Source organism: Ovis aries, chromosome 20, assembly GCF_016772045.2.
Source record: "Ovis aries strain OAR_USU_Benz2616 breed Rambouillet chromosome 20, ARS-UI_Ramb_v3.0, whole genome shotgun sequence".
NCBI lineage: Eukaryota > Metazoa > Chordata > Mammalia > Artiodactyla > Bovidae > Ovis > Ovis aries.
Window position 1 is genome coordinate 44,632,946 of NC_056073.1, and position 19,086 is coordinate 44,652,031.

Here is a 19,086-nt window from a genome sequence, read left to right on the forward strand (position 1 = left end):
GCGGGTCAGACGGAATTTCTAGACGATCAGGCGGAATTTCCAAGGAGGGAATAAGAAAGGACGCCCCTTGAAGAGGTTGCTCATTTCAAGGAGGAAAAAACCTGGGGACCAGCAAGCATTTTCGAGGGAACCTTGTGCTAGGCGCTTCTGAGGCGAGTGGGCGGGACAACCTCTGCGGAGGCCCCCGTTTCCGGGGCGTCTACGGAAGGGGCGGGCACTTCCGGGCAGGGCGGGAGTCGGAGAGCTGGGCCGGCGCAGCCGCGCCGTGTGTGTCTGTGGATCTGGGCCGTGATGACGGGTAGGGAGTTACATCTCCTAGCTGTGCTGGAAGCCGTTTCTTGTGCTCATTCTCTGTAACCGGCGAAGAGGGTTGACCTTTAGGGTTCTCCTTGATCCGGTTCACGAGCTCCCGCCCAGGCCGCCTAATCTCGCCCAGCACCTTTCCTTCCTTGGTTATGGCTTGACGAACCCTTAAGGACTTGTAGGCCAACGTTAGGGCACATTCCGGGGAAGGACAAGGACCCTTTACTTGAGGGGAGTAAAGACAGTACTTTGGAAGATGACGGGTCTAGTCATCCTTGGTGAGTTTCCAGAAGGGAATCTCATTCAATTTGTTTTCACCACCTTTCCCGAGTTAGCCGCAAAGTCAAACAGTAATAAAAGCCAGTATGAGTCTCTCAGTCGTGTCCGACTCTGTCCCGTCTCCTGTGTCCATGGGATTCTCCAGGCAAGAATACTGCAGTGGGTAACCTTTCCCTACTCCAGGGAATCTTCCCGACCCAGGGGTCTAACCCAGGTCTCCCGCAGTGCAGGCGGATTCTTTATTAGCCGAGCCACAAAGGAAGCCCAAGAATACTGCAGTGGGTAGCCTTTCCCTACTCCAGGGGATCTTCCCGACCCAGGGATCGAACCCGGGTCTCACGCCTTGCAGGCAGATTCTTTACTGTCTTGAACCGCAATGAAAGCAAAGATAGTCCTGGTTTAGATGTGAGATTTTCGTTAGATACAAAGATTCAGAGATGTGTCAGAAAGGACAGCTTCGTACAGACTTCCAACAGAATAAATATCGGAGCGTAAAATGAGTCTCCTAAGCTCCCTACCGGTGAATATGACTATGGGAGGTTGAAACATACATTGCTGTCGACTTCTCACCCTACCCGCTTTTAGACTGTAGTACAGGCCTATAGCGCTTAGGCTCTTGTCTCTGAGGACGTTTGTTCACCGATGTTCTGAATCGTCAGTACGTGTTTAACTCAGGTTAGTTTTAATCAGTGCTGGTTTGGGTCTTGTACAAATGAGTTCATTTTGGTTGTCATTTCAGCACAAGGAAAGCCTTCGCGCTTTGGCGGCTGTACATGTTGGGACTCCTCAGGCACTGAAATACTGAAGTCCAGCTCATTCTCAGTCGCTTGAAAACTGTGTTCACTGTTGGACAGTACAGGCACAGGTGAGAAAGATTGTGGGTTCATTTCCAGACCCTCAAATAACGTGTCACACACAATCTTTTCTTCCCCAGTGTTAGGTTTATATTAGACTGCACTCTATTGCAGTGTGCAATCCCATTAAGTCTTGGGCTTCCCTGGTAGCTCTGTTGGTAAAGAATCCACCTGCAGTGCGGGAGAACCAGGTTCGATACCTGGGTTGGGAAAATCCTCTAGAGAAGGGAAAGGCCACCCACTCCAGTATTCTGACCTGGAGAATTACATGGACAGTCCATGGGGTCTCAAAAAGTTGGACATGACTGAGCCACTTTTACTTTCACCATTATGTCTAAGAAAGGCATAGTCTTTAATTGAAAAATACTTTATTGCTAAAAAGTCCTAACTATCATTTGGGGCTTCAACAATTCTTAGTAGTAACATCAGAGATCACTGATCACCATACAAAATAGACTAATACTGATAAACTTTGAAATATTCTAAGAATTACCAAAATATGACAGAGGGATGCAAAGGAATCAAATGCTGTTGGGAAAATGGTGCTGATAGACTTCCTTCATGCAGGGTTGCCATAAACTTTGATTTGTGTTTAAAAAAAAAGCTGGATCTATAAAGGACAATAAATTGAAGTACCAAAAAAAAGGAGACACAGCTGTAATTCCTTCACTTTGCTAGTTATGTTATTATGTCACAAATTGTTTTACTTTTTAAATTCTTTTCTTGTATCTTGCTTGTTCTTCTGGTGGCTTTTCTATCAAAGAACCACTAAATCAGAGGAGTATGAGTTGCTGTAGGGGTGTCCTCTGGGCATGGGATGAAGTAAGGAGGACATTTCTTGAAGTCTAATTTTCCTTTTAAATATATGACTCTTTGCATATCTTTATTTAGGGGGAAGTGGTAGTCTCTCATGCAAAAAGAAAAGAAACACTGAATAAAATTGTTTCAAAATCATGTGCTCTATGTATTTTGTTGCTTCAGAAACGCCCCCCCGGGTGCCCCACCTCATTACCCCAGTGAAATTTCAAATGCTGTTTGTAAAGAATTAGCATTCATTTGAAATTTTTAACATATCATGATAACAGGGTAATTATAGTCAGCATCTATTACTGTGCTTGTCAATTACAATCTGGTACATGAATTGTCACACTTTACCTGCTTAAGTATCTGTCACATTTTGTTTTTAATTACGTTTTATTGGAGTGAAGTACAGTAAAGTCACATTTTAGAGAAGAGCCTTGTGGCTTAAGAGTCTTCTGCTGCAACCAGGAGACGTTTAGAATAGCGTGAAAACCGCAGTGCACGCGACATAAGCATAAAATGGTTTTTCCTCTTATTTTTTTAATTGTAAAAAGTTAGTGGAGCCAGGCATAGAGCTTAGAAGACTATAAAGCATCTGGTCCTGGGGCTCCTAATGTGGGAGAATTGATGGGTAAGTTTTGGGGCTTGTCAGTGCCCTGAAATTCTACGCAGAATTGTATGTGTACGTTTATGGAAGACAGCATTCATAGGATTTCATCACATTTTCAAAAAGATTAATGCCTCTAAAGCTGGTCTGAGGATATAAATGGAGAAGTAGGTCCAAGACGCTCTCAAAACCACACAGCTCGGTAGCAGTAGACTCTGGTGTTGCTGCTGCTTTTCTCTTCTCCTTGGGCTCCAGTGTTGTCTCTTAATGAAGAAGAAAAGTGGTTTTTCTCTGCCTAAAAAAACACACACAATGCAATATACATCTGCTCAAATGGATTCAAACAGCATACTTCCTGCCAAGCCTCCTGTTCTCTTTCCAAACAGAGGGTGGAAAAAGCCATTCAGTCTCATTCTCAGAAAACTGCAGTTGCCAAGAAACCACCAACCCTTCCACAATAGGGCTTAACTCTAAAGTACAACCGGGTTTCTAGTTTTGCATTTATATTATTGATAGAAAAGCTTTTTGCACTTGAGCCAGGCATTGATTTATTCATTCATTTAACCAGTGTTAAGTAAGCACTTGGCTTTGTTTGGTTTGCTAAAGAAAAAAAGCCAGTCTTCGTTTTGCAGGGTGGGTGAGGGTGGTTAGAAGGTCAATATACCGAGCTAAAAGCAGGATACAGTGGAGAGAAATTGGCCTTGTTAGAAATCTCATGTGCGTCTAATGTTGCTGCTCTGTTACCCTCCTTTCACAGTGTCATAGGTAGCAAGTCTGTTAAATTTGAGGACTGCAGAGATTGTGTGTGCTTGTATTCTCAGAGGACTTTGATCTCTGCATGTAGAGCTCGGAGACAGAGAAAGTGGGCTACTTTCCCTAGACCCAGACCTGAAAGAAATTTGTTTCACCTGCTTCATGAGAATAATCCAGGTTAACTATGGGAGGTTTGTATTTGAAACTGCTAGAGATCAGAGCAATATTTGTGAACTGTTCCTTGTCACCATCATCTAAAATTCTGCCTGAATGTCCATCTTCATCTCTGGAGTCTTGCTCATAGCATCTGGCCCCTGCCATCTTCCTGAGTGGATGCAACATGCCTTATAGACTGCCTCGCAAATCCCAGCCTTCTTACCACCATATCACGAAGGGTCAGCTCCCACATTCCTTTCCCACTACAGCTCCATCTCTCACTCATAGCCAAAATTCTCTTTGTCTTTTTTAAAAAGTCCAAAATAAGGAAAAGATATAATGCTTTTCTGAAAGAATCTTAACTGATAACATGAAATTTTACTTCTAAGCTGCTACAATATTTAAGAATTTTTTTTCTAAAAAAGACAATAAACTGTGAATACAGCAAAAAAAAAAAAAAAAAGCAGGCTCACAGATAACAGAACAAACCAGTGCTACCAGTGTGTGTTGGGTGGGGTCTGGGGGCAGGGGAGGTACAAACTGTTGGGTGTAAGACTGGCTCAAGGATGTACTGTAGAACATGGAATATAGCTGTAATAGCTGTTAATGGAAAATAACCTTCAAAATGGTATAAAAAATTTTAGGGAATTATTTTTTAATGTTTCTTTCCATTTTGCACTCCTTGCCGCCAGTTCTAGGTAACGATGCCCATTGCTGCTCCTCTGCTCAGCTGTATCTGAGTCTTTGCAGCCCCATGGACTGTAGTCCCCCAGGCCCTCCATCCGTGGGATTCTCCAGGCAAGAATACTGGAGTGGGTAGCTATCAGGAAGCATTTAACAGGAGGCTTCCTGTGTGCTGTTTTGGATCTGTCAGGAATTCTCTGTTCCTTATTAATTCCTGAGTATTCAGGAGTTGAGAGGCAAGCCTCTCCTGGGGCTGAGGAATCCAGGCATTTCCTTTGTTAGTTTTTCTACTCGGTGATAAGTGCCCTCTTCCTTAAAGTGGTTATTTACAACTCTCTCTCTCTCTCTTTAATACGGATCGTCTGTGTTTTCTAAGTCTGGAATTTTAATCTTTATCTTTGCTGAGAATAACTACAGTATATACGTCCACACCATGTTGATTAAAACACCTTTGCTCCATCAGAGCTCTGGTCCCTGTGTCTTGCTTTCTCTCTCTCTCTCCCTCCCTCTCTCTCTCTCTCTCTCTTTCTCTCTCATGCTATTTCTTTGGAGCGCAGAGGCTCTCTGAGTTCACTTTCCTGCCTGGACTTCTAAGACCCTCTCGAGAAGGCGCTCTGCGCCTTCACCCCATCGAAAGGGCGCCTGAGGCCTCCGTGAACAGAGCAAGCCCCATGCCAGGGACTTTATTGGCTTTCTGCGTAAACCAAGGAATATCAGCCTCTTTCTTTCTTATCGGTTGACTCCAGGCCACCAGGTTCTGGTCCATTAAAGGACCTCAACAAGTGGCGCCCAGAACAGGAGCTTGGTACACGTATGCAGATTCGGACAAGAGTGACCCCAGGGCCTATTGAGGCCGGTAAGTACTAAGACATGGGTAAAGCAGCTGGAAAGCCCCATTACTTTTCTACTTTACTTCATCACTTATTTAAAGTTCAGGGACTTAATGTAACGTATGCTGATTTTTTAGCTAGATTACAAACTGCAATTTCCCGTACTGTAATTGGAGAAGAAGCCAAAAGGCAACTAGAGAAATTACTTGCCTATGAAAATGCAAATCAGGAATGTCAAAAAGCTATAGCTCCAATTCGTGAGACAGGGACTATTACTGGTTATTTGAAGCCTTGTCGAAATATAAAATTAGAAACTGAAAAGATGCAAATGCTAGCTGAAACAATGGTTGCTGCCCTAAGAAAAGGAAATGAAGGATGCTTTACATCCGGAAATAACCGTTTCAAAAGGGACTGCCCTAAGAAAGCAGAAAAAAAAAAAAGAAAAAATATAGAAATAAAAAACCTTCAAAAATCTGTCCTCGCTGCCATAGAGGAATACAGTGGGCCAAAGATTGTAAATCTAAATTTGATATTAAAGGGAAACCTATTCCGAGAAACTCCAAACAGGGGACCCCCCCCAGATCCCCTTCAACAAAAACCTGGGGCAAATTCCAGCTTTTCCCTCAAACACTCAACATCTGGCAGTGCTGCCATCGATATACCAGCTTTGTTTTTAGATAATATGAAGTTAATGAGCCATATTTAAATTAAAATTCATGTGAACTGAAAAATATTTAATAATATGTATGCTAATCTAATTAAGACATCTTAAGTCATCAACATTATATAATACTTTTATTATGCTTAGGTTTAAGGTGAACTAAATTTGTCAACAAAAGGTAACTCTTTATATATATGTAATATATAAATAAAAACTTAGATAAACTTAAAAAGAATTATATTTTAAATAGAATAATCTATTATAAAATCTCTTAGGATTGGTATAACTTAAATTTCTAGAGCTGTACTAAACTAAATAATAAAAGTTTATTAAATAACTAGGTCATTTCCAAATAAGATTTTAAAACATTAATTACTAAACATTAACTTCCTCTTACAAAAAGTTTTTTACATAAAAACTAAAGAGATTTTAAACTATTAATAAATATATAATGTATAATATATATAATGAATATATATTATGATATAATAAATATACTCACCAATCTATAAAATGCTAATATACAAGACACTTCATAGTTGCTAAAAAAAGGTAAGATATATGCTTTTAATAAAAAGATACAAGATATGACAAACTCAGATATACATTCCACATTTTTCCTAGGGGCCACTGCTCATTTAACAAACAATACAATTATTAAAATAACTTGGAAGAATGACGAGCCTACTTGGACAGAGCAGTGTGGCCCCTCAGGAAAGAGAAATTGCATGCGGCTAAGGAACTTATAGATACACAACTAGAATTAAAGCATATTGAGGACTCTTGTTCTTGGAACTCTCCTATTTTTGTTATTTAAAAAAATCTAACAAATGGCACCTCCTAACATACCTCTACCCATCACACAAGGTGTTAAGCCTCACAGTTTACAACCTAATGCTTTTATTTGGGCCACACCTCTTCGCGGTGAGGCTACACAAAACGTTATAACTCACTTATTAACTTGTTTTACAGTAATGGGAACTCCTAGTTCCATAAAAACAGGCAATGGCCGTGCCTATATTTCTAGACACTTTTAACAATTTTTACAATATTTTTCTATTAAACATATTACAGGTATTCCTTATAACCCACAGGCACAAGACAGTCAAACAAACACATCACACACTAAAGTTACAAATAAAAAAATTTAGAAAGGGAGAATACATAAGGTTCACTACTGCCTTCCTTACCTAAAGCAGACTTTACTAGATTCCAACATAAGACATTTTCTAAACCTATAACTATCGTTAATACAGCTTTATTTGTTTTAATTTTTTTTTAACCTCTTCAGAAGATTTGACCCAAGGAGGCCCCTAGCATCCAAAATGGAGATGAAACAACAAGAACCCCAGGAAGAAGAAATTCCAAAATGGGCTATGTCTGCTTTAAAGATCTCCAGAAAGCACCGCCCTCGGTGGCATCACCCTTATGATCTCCCCACTTGGGGACAAATGAAAACCCTTGCTAATTGAGCTGAAAATTTGGTCTCTGAACAGGGATTGCCTTGGAGTCCTGAATACATTCTGGCAATGCTCAGTCTTTTGGCCTGTACATCCCTTTGCTCGAGCTCGACTAATCCCCAGCTCCCCTCTATTACAGCTGGTCGAATGGACAGAGAGAGAACCAATCGTTTCAGCTAATGACTCTATACTTATGCCCCCTCCCTAGTACGAGCAGGAGCCATCACACCCTGGGGAGGAAGGAAAACTCATTAACATCTCTTTAGGCTATGAAGTCTTTCGACTGTGCATGGGCCCAGCGGTACTATGCATAAACATCGGCGGACAAACGGGTTTTAATCCTGCCTCCAAAAGAAGCCCTTCAGATGTTGCTTGGGTTATTTACCATGAACCAGGACTTCCCTGGTGGCTCAGACGGCGAAGCGTCTGCCTACAATGCAGGAGACCTGGGTTCAATCCCTGGGTCGGGAAGATCTCCTGGAGAAGGAAATGGCAACCCACTCCAGTATTCTTGCCTGGAAAATCCCATGGATGGAGGAGCCTGGTGTGCCACAGTTCATGGGGTCACAGAGTCGGACACGACTGAGCAATTTTACTCACGTTTACACTTACTGAAATGTTAGGGAAAGAACGAAACACATCATAGAAAAGTTTACTAATGAAACATTATCATGCCAAAGGACTTGGCTGGCTTGACAGTGGAATGGCACCCCCTCCTCCTCAAACCATCCTGGATAAACAAATTGCGCCTGAACAATGGGACATTTGGAAACTTGCTGTGAACACCAGAAAAATCTGGAACTTGGACCGGACATTTCACAGAGACCTGTCGTGGTCTTAGTAACTATTTCTTTTGCTGTAATCGGCCATACTTTATACAAGCCTGTGTCCCACTCCCTTTTGTTATAGCCATAGGAAATTTACAATTTAATAAGACTTTATGTTCTATTACTTGCATTAATTGCAAACTATATACTTGTCTTTTTTAGCTACTCAATCTTGTGTTGCGCCTGTTCAATTAAATCATAGTGCCTACAACTGGGTACAAATCAAATTTCATTGACAAAGTATACATGATAATGCCTCTCTGAATGTACATTTACTGCAAAAAGGAAATCTTTAAAACTTTTTCTAAAAGTCTGCCCTCTTCCCCTAATTTGAAAACTTTAGCTGAACAAATTATCCGGGCTAGACCCACGAGGGTGGTTTCAAAGTATTACCCACAGTATTGGGTCTGGAACTGTAAACTTTGGTGATTGTCTTGAGAATTGTATTTGTTGTTTACCATTGACTTTCTATAAGGTTGGTTAATGCTAACCAAACTCATTGGGTTGGGACCTTTTAATTTTGATGAGTATAGTAAAATAGGAGGAATTGTCAGGAAGCATTTAACAGGAGGCTTCCTGTGTGCTGTTTTGGATCTGTCAGGAATTCTCTGTTCTTATGAATTCCTGAATATTCAGGAATTAAGAGGAGAGGCAAGCTTCTTCCAGGGGTTGAGGAATCCAGGCATTTCCTTCGTTAGTTTTTCTATACGGTGATAAGTACCCTCTTCCTTTTTATGAACCATCCAGTAAAAGTGATTATTTACAACTCTCTCTTTAATATGGATCGCCTATGTTTTGTAAGTCTGGAATTTTAATCTTTATCTTTGCTGAGAATAACTACAGTGTATATGCCCACACCATGTTGATTAAAACACCTTTGCTCCATCAGAGCTTTGGTCCCTGTGTCTCACTTGCACACTCTCTCTCTCTCAGGCTATTTCTTTGGAGCGCAGAGGCTCTCTGAGTTCACTTTCCTGCCCGGGCTTCTAAGACCCTCTCAAGAAGGCGCTCTGTGCCTTCACCCCATCGAGAGGGCGCCTGAGGCCTCCGCGAACAGAGCAAGCCCCGTGTCAGGGACTGTTGGCTTTCTGCCTAACCTCTTTCTCTCTCCTTTACTTTCTTATCGGTCGACTCCAGACCACCAGGTTCTGGTCCATTAAAGGACCTCAACAGGTAATCATTTCCTTCTCCAGGGGATCTTCCCAACCCAGGGATTGAACCCATATCTTGGGCATTACAGGCAGATTCTTTAGCCCTGAGCCATCATGGAAGCCCCAAGAATTATTTTTAATTTCATGTAATTTACAGCAGTGGCTTAAACAAGAGATTTCCTTAAGACAAAGGCTTTTGGAGGCAGGTTGGTCCAGTGCTGGTACAGGGAGTCTCCAGTCATCAGGGACCCTGACCTGTTTGCTCTTTAAGATCCTGTGTTTGGTTGTGTGACTTCCCCTTTGATATCACCTCATAGGCCAGGAGAGATGCAGAGTTCTTTTGGTTTCATCCATCACATCTGTAATCTCAGCTCTCGACCTGTGAGAAGGGCAGAAAACGACAGCAAAAAACACCTTCCAGCTAAGCAGACTCCCTCTGCCCACAAAGCTTTCCTCAACCCCCTTGTGATAGTGCTGCTGCTGCTAAGTCACTATTTACATCTTTTTGGCACCCTACTCCAATACTCTTGCCTGGAAAATCCCATGGATGGAGGAGCCTGGTAGACTGCAGTCCATGGGGCCGCTAGAGTCAGACACAACTGAGTGACTTCACTTTCACTTTTCACTTTCTCGCATTGGAGAAGGAAATGGCAACCCACTCCAGTGTTCTTGCCTGGAGAATCTCAGGTATGGGGGAGCCTGGGGGGCTGCTGTCTGGGGTCGCACAGAGTCGGGCACAACTGAAGTGACTTAGCAGCAGCAGCAACAGCAGCAGCAGCAGCAGCAGCAGCAGCAGCTCGACTTTGGCCACCTGGCCACAAGGCACATTGCTACTTTCAAATAAAATCTAGGTTCTATTATTAAGGAAGAAAAGGAAACTGGATATTGGGTGGCCCCTAACTGTGTGTGCACAGCTGCTAATCAATAACATCTCCCTTGAACACACAGGGAAATTAAATTACTAGAGTATAAGTTCCACTGTGGCACCGATGCCGGGCACCTGTGTTGTGTGTAGGAGGGGCTCAGTAAATGATGGGTGGATGGTTGAACGACTAGAATTCATCATGATGATCATTTTTCACATTACAGGTAAATAGAAACTACAGTAAACATTTGAATGGGGCTTCCCAGGTGGCCCTAGTGGTAAAGAACCCACCTGCCAATGCAGCTTTTCTTTGTCTTTGTCTTAAGTCTTTGTCTTTGTCTTAAGTCTTTGTCTTTGTCTTAAGCTTTTAATGATTAAAAGTGGCTCCCTTACACACTATTGTGGGGGGCTGGAGACTTCTATGTGCTTCGCAGTTGCCCACAACACACTCCCTTACTGCCCCACCCTCCCAACCTCCCCTTTCCGACGGCTTCCCGGGGTCTGACAGTTGGGGGAGGAGGTGGGCAGCTCAAAGCCCACCCCACAGTTTGCAGGGGCTCCTCCAGGTGACTCCAATACACTCCTGCCCGTCCGCAACCAGTCCTTAACCCACCTGAAAGTTAAAGAATTAATTACCTGGCAGGAATGATCACTGCAGGTATTTCTGAGGCAGCTGGAAGTGCTGTTTGTGGGCTTGAGAGGGTTTAGACCAAGGGCTGGGATTTTTGATGCGGGGTTTAAAACTGTGGATTCCCAGTCATTTTATCAAGGGTCTGGATAAATGGCTGGACAGGAGAGTTTTGCAGGTTTGGGCTCAACTCAACAGGATACTTATTACTGGTATTGGCAAAGGTGCGCCGATTTTTCCTGTTCCGAATGAAAAGGCTGATAGTGTTCTGTTTCGTAACACAGTTTGGCAATTGACAAACTACTGCTGTGAAAATAGGTGTTCTTAGTGAAAGCGGACACCCTCCTTACTTAGAGAAAGAAGGATCGAGTCCTGGGGCTTTGAGCGATTCTGCCTTGGCTGTTGATGTCCTACCCTTCTCCCTGCTGCTCTTAGAATGAAGCCAGACTTCCCGTCCTGCCAGCCTCACCCCTTTGGCATCCGGTACGGCAGCCAGTACGAGCAACAGCAGGGTGGTTACCCTCCTGGCTACAGCTCTGGCCGCGGGGCAGGTGGAAATGGACCCAACATTTATTCTGCATATGAGACCTCTGGACACCCTGCTGAGACTTCGCTTCTGCCCAAGGTATCTCTCCCTGGCATAGATACTGCGTTGGGCGCATGTCCGGTATGGGGACGTCTCTTTCCTTTCTCCATGCCCTTGAGAAATCCCCTCGAATTTCCCTCAGCCTTGGACTCTGCACCCTAATATGTGTGTGTGCTGTGCTTAGTCGTGTCCGATTCTTTCTGGACCCCATGGACTGTAGCCCGCCAGGCTCCTCTGTCCGTGGGATTCTCCGGGCAAGAATACTGGAGTGGGATGTCATTCCTGTCTCCAGGGATCTTCCCGCCCCAGGGATCGAGCCCAGGTGTCCTGCATAGTGAGCAGATGCTGTACTGCTGAGCCACCGGTGCCTGTAGAGAGGAATGGTACTAACTTACACTGCCCCTGGAGAGCCCATGGAGTCTGGAGTAACTAATCAAGATCTGTTTGGGGGCTGCTTCCGGAATTTACATCTTTCCTTACCTGAGAAGATGATGGATTGGTTTGCTTTTCTGTAGCCTCTGTGTTTCCTCAGCAGGTACCGTCTGGTCCTTAGCTGAGCCGCGGGGTTGGGATGGGATTGGAAGGCCACGAGGGCTATGTGCCCATGGAGACTGCAGATTGTCACCTGGAAAGAAGGGCAGAGCTCCGGGTGCAGGTTTGGGTGCAGGGATTGTGGAGTCTGATGCCAGGGTCCCTGAGGTCTGGTTCCTTCTCCCTAGACCCCAGGGGGCCACTTAGATCCCTGAAACTTCAGAGAAGGCAGGCGCCTTTGACCAGCGCTCCTCCCGTGTGAGTTTTCTTCTATGGGCTCGGCTCAGCTGTTGCATAATTGTAATATTTTGTCATTTAAAGGCTCTTTTAATCAAAATTCAAAATAAAATTTGATCAAAAGGGATTTTAGTCTTGTAGATATTATTTTTGAGAGCTAAATTCTTCCAGGAAAGTGTCAATAGCAACCCTTTAAGTAAAAAGAAATTTTTTTTAACATACTGATTTTCATTGTAGGAAGCCACATCTCTAGCTCAAAACCAAGATGAAGATTCACTAGAAGGTAACAGAAGCCTTATGTTTAGTTGAAAACAAAACTAACCCTTTTTCCAGGTCCCTCATTCTCTGAGCTGGCTATAAACGAAGAGATCCTACCAGAAAATTCCAACGTAGGTCTCCCTCCCTCGGTTTCTGAATTAATTGTTATAAACCATTTCTTCGTTTCTATCAGTCTGCTAATTGAACAGATAAAGCAGCATGTTTATTTGTCAGAGCCCTGTCTTAAGGATCTGGTCCTGGCTTGTCCTTGGGGTCACATTCACCCAGGTCCTCAAGCTAGAAACTCTAGACTCGCCTCCCACCCTTCCTCTCTCTTCTGCTCCAAGTTGAATGCGTTTCCGAGTACTGTCCCTTTGTCTCCAAATTATCTCTTAATTCTGTCCTTTTTCTCCATTTCTCCCACCATCTACTCATTGAATCCAGTAGCACTGCTCTTGTAGCTTCAGTTTCTATTTTTAAAGTCTTATCGAAAGGAAACACGCAATTTAAAAAACCAACATTAAATATCTGCACTATTTCCTGCTGATGTTTTTTAAAAGCTCTAGTTTTAAGCCATTTCTAATGTGTCCTGTGAAACTCTATTTTTCTCCTGTATGTATTATTGGCTTCTGCAGATCCAAATCTCCACTTGAATATTGAGGAACTCAACAAAGAGTTTATGGTGAAAAGTGAAGAGCTCTACCAGTCTCTCATGAATTGCCACTGGCAGCCTCTTGATACTGTGCACTCAGAAATCCCAGACAAGAACCCCCAAGAGCAAGATGCTCATTAAGCTCCCCAACTATCATATTCGTTGTGTCTTGTTTTGTTTTTGTTAAAAAAAAAGTTCTCCCAGGATGGCACTGGATTGTGTATATAAATACAGATTCTTGAGAGACTGTAATGTAAATAAACTTTAGCAGCACGTTCATTTCTGGAAGTGTGTTGTATTATGTGGGTGCCAGCAGAGGTCACATCCAGCTTCTTTGGTGACTCTGGGAAAGAATCCACCTGCCAGTGCAGGAGACTCAATTTCCATCCCTGGGTCGGGAAGATCCCCTGGAGAAGGAAATGGCAACCCACTCCAGTATTCTTGGCTGGAGAATCCCGTGGACAGAGCAGCCTGGCGGGCTATAGTCCATGGGGGTCACAAAAGTGTTGGACAAGAGTTAGCAACTAAACTAACAACAAAGAAGAGAGGCCACAGAACTATCAAGTTAGACCAGGCTGCACCATAAGACACTTGAAAATATGTGTCCTAAAACAACATTGTAAATCAACTATATTTCAATTGTAAATCAGCTATAAAACAACATTGTAAATCAACTATATAAAACTATATGAAAAAAAAGAAGGTAATAGATTTAATATGACATGGGCCTGACCTAAACTGACAGTGGCATTAGCTACTCTGATATATTGAGTGATTTGCTGCTTTCTTCTGTTCACAAACAGTTCAAGCCTTCTTGCCTGCATCTGGTGTAGAAAAAGGTAGATTAGAACCAGAAGTTTAATCTCCATCGCCAGACCCTCAGGCTCTCTTACGAGAGCACTAGGTGATAGAAGACAGTGGAGGCACTTGCCACAGTTGAGTCCTCAACATGGAAAAAGTGTGCTTGATCAAAACAACCTGTCAGCCTTCTGAGACAGAGCACCTGGGCCCCCAGTGATACCACTGTGCAACTTCAATGCATGGGTTGATAAGCGCTTTCACTCTGGGGGTTTACTCTGGCAAAACACTTCCACCATCATGCCAAGAAACCCACTCAAACCTAAAGATTAGAGGTCATGTGGAGGGGAACTGAGGCGCCCCAGTAAACAGCCAACCCACAGCCTCACTCACCTGACATCTTGGACTGTCCGCTGAATGTAACCCTGGATTGATCCCAGGAGAGACCAGCAGGAGAGCCCAGCCCCTAGAGTTGATCGTGTTTTACACGCCAGCCAGGAGAATCCCACGCACATAGGAGCCTGGTGGGCTACAGTCCATGGGGTCACAAAGAGTCGAATATGACTAAGCACACAGAAAGATAATACTATGATTTGACAAAGGAGTGAAAAAGACACAAACACAAATCAGCATGGCAAAAAAAAAATTTTTTTAATTTCAAGAGTAAATATTTGTTGTCAGAAAAGTGACCACAAATCCATGTTTTCTTGCATATTTATTGTCAAGAAATAGCCAGTTTGTTTCACTTACATCCATCTTGCTGCTGCTGCTGCTAAGTCACCTCAGTTGTGTCCAACTGTGTGACCCCATAGATGGCAGCCCACCAGGCTCCTCTGTCCCTGGGATTCTCCAGGCAAGAATACTGGAGTGGGATGCCATTTCCTTCTCCATCTTACATATAAATAAAAGGAAAATGTGATTTTAAAAAGGTGTCTAGGGAATTCCCGGACAGTCCAGTAGTTAGGACTCCACGCTTTCACTGCTAGGGCCTGGGTTCAGTCCCTGGTTGGGGAACTAAATCCTACAAGCCTCGTGGTGCAGCCATAAAAAAAAAAAAATTAAAAAAAGAAAAAAAAAAGTACAGGGGCTTCCTTGGTAGCTCAGTGGTAAAGAACCTGCCTGCCAATGCAGAGACATGGGTTCAATCCCTGGTCTGGGAAGATCCCCTATACTACAGACCAGCTAAGCCTGTGTGCCCTGACTATTGAGCTTACACTCTAGAGCCTGGGAGCCACAACTACTGAAGCCTGTGTTCCATAATAAGAGAGGCCACTGCAATGAGAAGCCACTCACTCCCCGAAACTAGAGAAAAGCCCATGCGGCAAGGGAGACCCAGCACAGTCAAAAAGAAATAAAATTAAATATACATATTATATATATGAAGGAATGAGTGGAAGCTTCCAGCTCAAAAAAATCCTGCATAAGCACAGCAATACTTCTTTACCCCCATGTTATATTGGTGGAAGCTTTTCAAATGGCATTTGCCTAGATGACCCCCACCCCTTGGAAAAACTTCTTGATTCCATACCCAGATAGGAAAATTTGCATATGTGGTAATGACTACAGCATCAGTAAGTTTCCCAGGCATTCAAATTATTTCCCTACCAGCCTGTCCTGTATTTTAAGTCACTGTGTTGCCTTTTGTAGCCATTATCCCCAAAGAATCTGTTACCGACTGCTTTTACTTTTTAAACCATCATTCTTCCACCGGGTCATCTGATACACAGCCAGCCATGCAGATGGAAAGCCAAATTCAGACACCTCCTGCTGGGTCCTTTGTGAAAGCTTCTGTGGAGTGCTAATCGTGGGGTTATCATGCCTCACCTGCTCAGAGATAATGCGTCAAGAACCAGAGTTTCAACCTGGCAATCATCATTGCTTTCCCTGCTCGCTCTTCACGACCCATTACACCTATTTAGTCAGAGCCTAAGGAAATGAATCTAGAGTTTCCCAGCCAGCCATCTGTGATGTGCAGGACACGGTTTACTCTTCTACCCTGCTGCTTTCCCCACTGGTTTCTTGGTGCTCTGGCTGTGGATTTGCTCTGTTCCCCATCCTTTTCTTTTATCCCACTCCCATACTCTAGATAAAGGATATACAGACTTGTCCTTTGCTTTTCTTGTTAAATTAAAACATTACTTACGGCTGCGCTGGGTCTTCGTTGCACTGGGGCTTTCTTAGTGATGGCCAGTGGGGCTACTCTCGTTGCAGAGAAAAGACTCCAGGCACAAGGGCTTCAGTAGGCGCCCTTCAGCATGTGGGGTCTTCCTGGGCCAGGGATCGGAGCCATGTCCCCTGCACTGGCAGGTGGATTCTTAACCCCTGGACCACCAGGGAAGTCCAGATGTTTCCTTTCCACAGTACAGTCTTCATCAGGAAATGGTACTTGAGACCAGTCCAGTCCGTTTCCATCATTTGGTTTAACGTGAAGGCATTCCATGTTACTGGGACTTGCCTTACCCATCTGGTCTGTCCGGTACAAAGGTAAAAGTCATGTGGCCCCAACTCTCAACACACAGCCAGCACAGAATTAAAAACCAAATTAAAAAACAAAGCTGGTTTTGATCACTGACCTTTGATTTTGTAAGACGTTAGACGTTGAGTCAAAGGACATGAATTCTCCATACCATTTTGGCAACTTTTCTTTGAAGTCTATAAAGTTTTTTAAAATAAAACGTTTTGGAAAGTCATCAGAAACCTTCCATTTTGCCTTCAATACAGTTGATGCCTTGAAGTTCACTGATAATTCACTTTAATGGAAATAAATAGCCTGAAACTCATTAATAATTCACTTTCACTTTGACTCCCTTTTTCAGCGATTCACCTAATAGCCTCAACTCCTAATCACATGCTTGAGACTCACTTTCATGGTCTGACATGATGCTGACTGTTGGTTTCTGAATTTTGGTTCTTTTTGGAAGAACCTGGTGTGTGTCTGTGTCTGTGTGTGCACTTTAAATTGTGTCCAACTCTCTGTGACCCCATGAACCGCAGCCCACCAGGCTCCTGTCCCTGGGATTCTCCAGGCAAGAATACTGGAGTGGGTTGTTATTTCCGTCTCCAGGGGATCTTTCCAATCCAGAGATCGAGCCTGTGTCTCTGGCATCTCCTGCATTGGCAAGCGGATTCTTTACCACTAGCGCCCCCTGGGAAGCCCCTTTTAGACCATTCAGCCACCTTGTCTACTATAGCCCCCAGGATCCTTCCCAAGATGTAGGTCAGACTTCCTGGGCTCCCAGCAGGACTCACCCGTTAATCTTCCCAACAGCCACCATGGAAGCCCACCACGTTCAAACCTTGTAGGTACTGAAAAGTGAACACAGTCAGCTTCATCTCTTTACCTGCTTCCTCCCAGAGCCATCACTGGCAGACCTCTTGCTAAAGTCAGAACTTGGCCTTGGGAGTGTGACCTCCAGTGCCTTTCCCATTGACTTGACCTTTTCATCCCTCAGCCATCCTGACCAGAAGAGGGAGTAGTCACAACAGAACATGTGTAGTCCTGGCATTACTGAACTGCAAGGCTGGAGTCCTCCCAAACTCCAGTTATTCTTAGTCTGTTCACGTGGATCTTGGCTCCCATTTCTCACTTGGCATAGACTGCTATCCTAAAGTCTCACCATGTGGGACTTCCTTGGCGGTCCAGTGGTTAAGATGCCACACTTCCACTATAGTAGGGGTGGATTTGATCCCTCATCAAGGATCTAAGCTGCATGGTGTAACCAGAAAGAAAAAAAAAAAACAGGACAATTCTAAAAATAAAGTTTATTTTTGAAGAGCTCAAAAAAGCAAGTTACAAAAAGCTGTAATTCTATTATGTATCTATATAAGCAACACTTAAAAAAAAAAAAAGCGCCAGTCTGTGTGTCTTTGTATTTCCACTGTATAATAAGCACAGGTACATAACGGTTGTATAGAACGGTTAGCTATAGAATTGTGCAGTACAACAGTCACATAAAATAAGTAACATTTCCTCAAACTGGCCACATTCCCAGTGCCCAATAGCTAGTACGAGTGTTAGTATCCTGGACAGTGCAGATATAGAACATTCCCATCATGGCAGAGATCCTTTTGGACAGCACTGCCCTAGGGTATCTGAGTGTATATTGAAAGGACACTGACACCAAACAGTGATCACTTCTGGAGAAAGGAGTTCACTTTTTATCCTATATCCTTCTGTATTCTTTTTTTACTCATTAACTTGATTTAAATCATGTTTAAATTTTTTTATTGAAGTATAGTTGATTTGTTGTTGTTCAGTCGCTCGTTCGTGTCCGACTCCTTGGACTCCATGGACTGCAGCACGCCAGGCCTCCCTGTCCTTCACCGTCTCCCAGGGTTTGCTCAAACTCATGTCCATTGTCGCTGATGCCATCCAACAATCTCATCCCCCTTCGCCCCTTCTCCTCCTGCCCTCAGTCTTTCCCAGCATTAGGGTCTTTTCCAATGAGTTGGCTCTTCACATCAGGTGGCCAAAGTATTGGAGTTGATTTTTTTCTATTTTTAGAAAATATTGCATTTATTTTGGGGTTTATGTATTTTCTATATTTAGGAAATATTTATTTAGATAATATCTTTATGTATTTTATTTTTATAGTTGATTTATATATTTCCTATGATACACAGCATGTATTTTTGTTTTTGTAGTTTGAAATATTTTTCGCTTTAGTTTTAAAATATTATGCTTTAAAAAATGGTGCATTGGATATTGTTTAGACGAGTTATTCTCCTTAGTACTTCTATCATTTGCCATGTGTCTAGTAGAGGAAATATTCATTTACCCAAACTTACCACTGAAAGACTGCTCAAAAACTCTGGCACTTGACAGCTGAATAATTATGATAAGATCAACAGGGCTTTTTCCTAAATTGTACCTTGATTTTTAAAAAATTAAGGAGGCGCATATAGGAGATAGCTTCTTCCTGCCTCAGACTTTGAATTTAAAATCCCGACTGAAATGAAACTGACCTTCCATTGTCTCTATCATTCCCAGTTATCCTCTCCAATACTCCACACAGGGAAAGCTTCATTATTTTCCAGTGGGATGGGCATTTTTAGATGGGTATATGTTTGCATGAATGTATTTATTTGTGTATTTTTAGAAAATGCTAGGAGGGGGACATCCCTGGTGGTTCAGTGCTCAGGAATCCGCCTTGCAGTGCGAGGGC

The 19,086-nt window shown here is 43.2% G+C and overlaps 1 protein-coding gene and 1 long non-coding RNA gene across 9 annotated transcripts; both read left to right on the forward strand.

Moving 5' to 3' along the window:
• The first annotated feature begins 216 nt into the window (after positions 1-216).
• Positions 217-13,402, forward strand: C20H6orf52 (chromosome 20 C6orf52 homolog). Of its 8 annotated transcripts, none has more exons than XM_060403530.1 (8): positions 217-581; positions 1,322-1,447; positions 4,446-4,565; positions 5,184-5,293; positions 7,220-11,083; positions 11,295-11,484; positions 12,451-12,496; positions 13,107-13,402. In XM_060403530.1, the coding sequence occupies exons 5-8, from the start codon at positions 11,013-11,015 to the stop codon at positions 13,262-13,264; spliced, it is 465 nt and encodes a 154-aa protein (XP_060259513.1). In that variant the 5' UTR covers positions 217-581; positions 1,322-1,447; positions 4,446-4,565; positions 5,184-5,293; positions 7,220-11,012; the 3' UTR covers positions 13,265-13,402. The 8 variants fall into 8 exon arrangements, with proteins under 8 accessions (XP_060259513.1, XP_060259515.1, XP_060259511.1 ...); XM_060403532.1 differs by having other exon boundaries at positions 217-298; XM_060403528.1 differs by lacking the exon at positions 4,446-4,565.
• On the forward strand, positions 11,885-12,340 carry LOC132658276 (uncharacterized). The gene is made up of 2 exons (XR_009597685.1): positions 11,885-11,980; positions 12,165-12,340. It is a non-coding gene; the product is annotated as an uncharacterized LOC132658276 (long non-coding RNA).
• Positions 13,403-19,086: the final 5,684 nt, after the last annotated feature.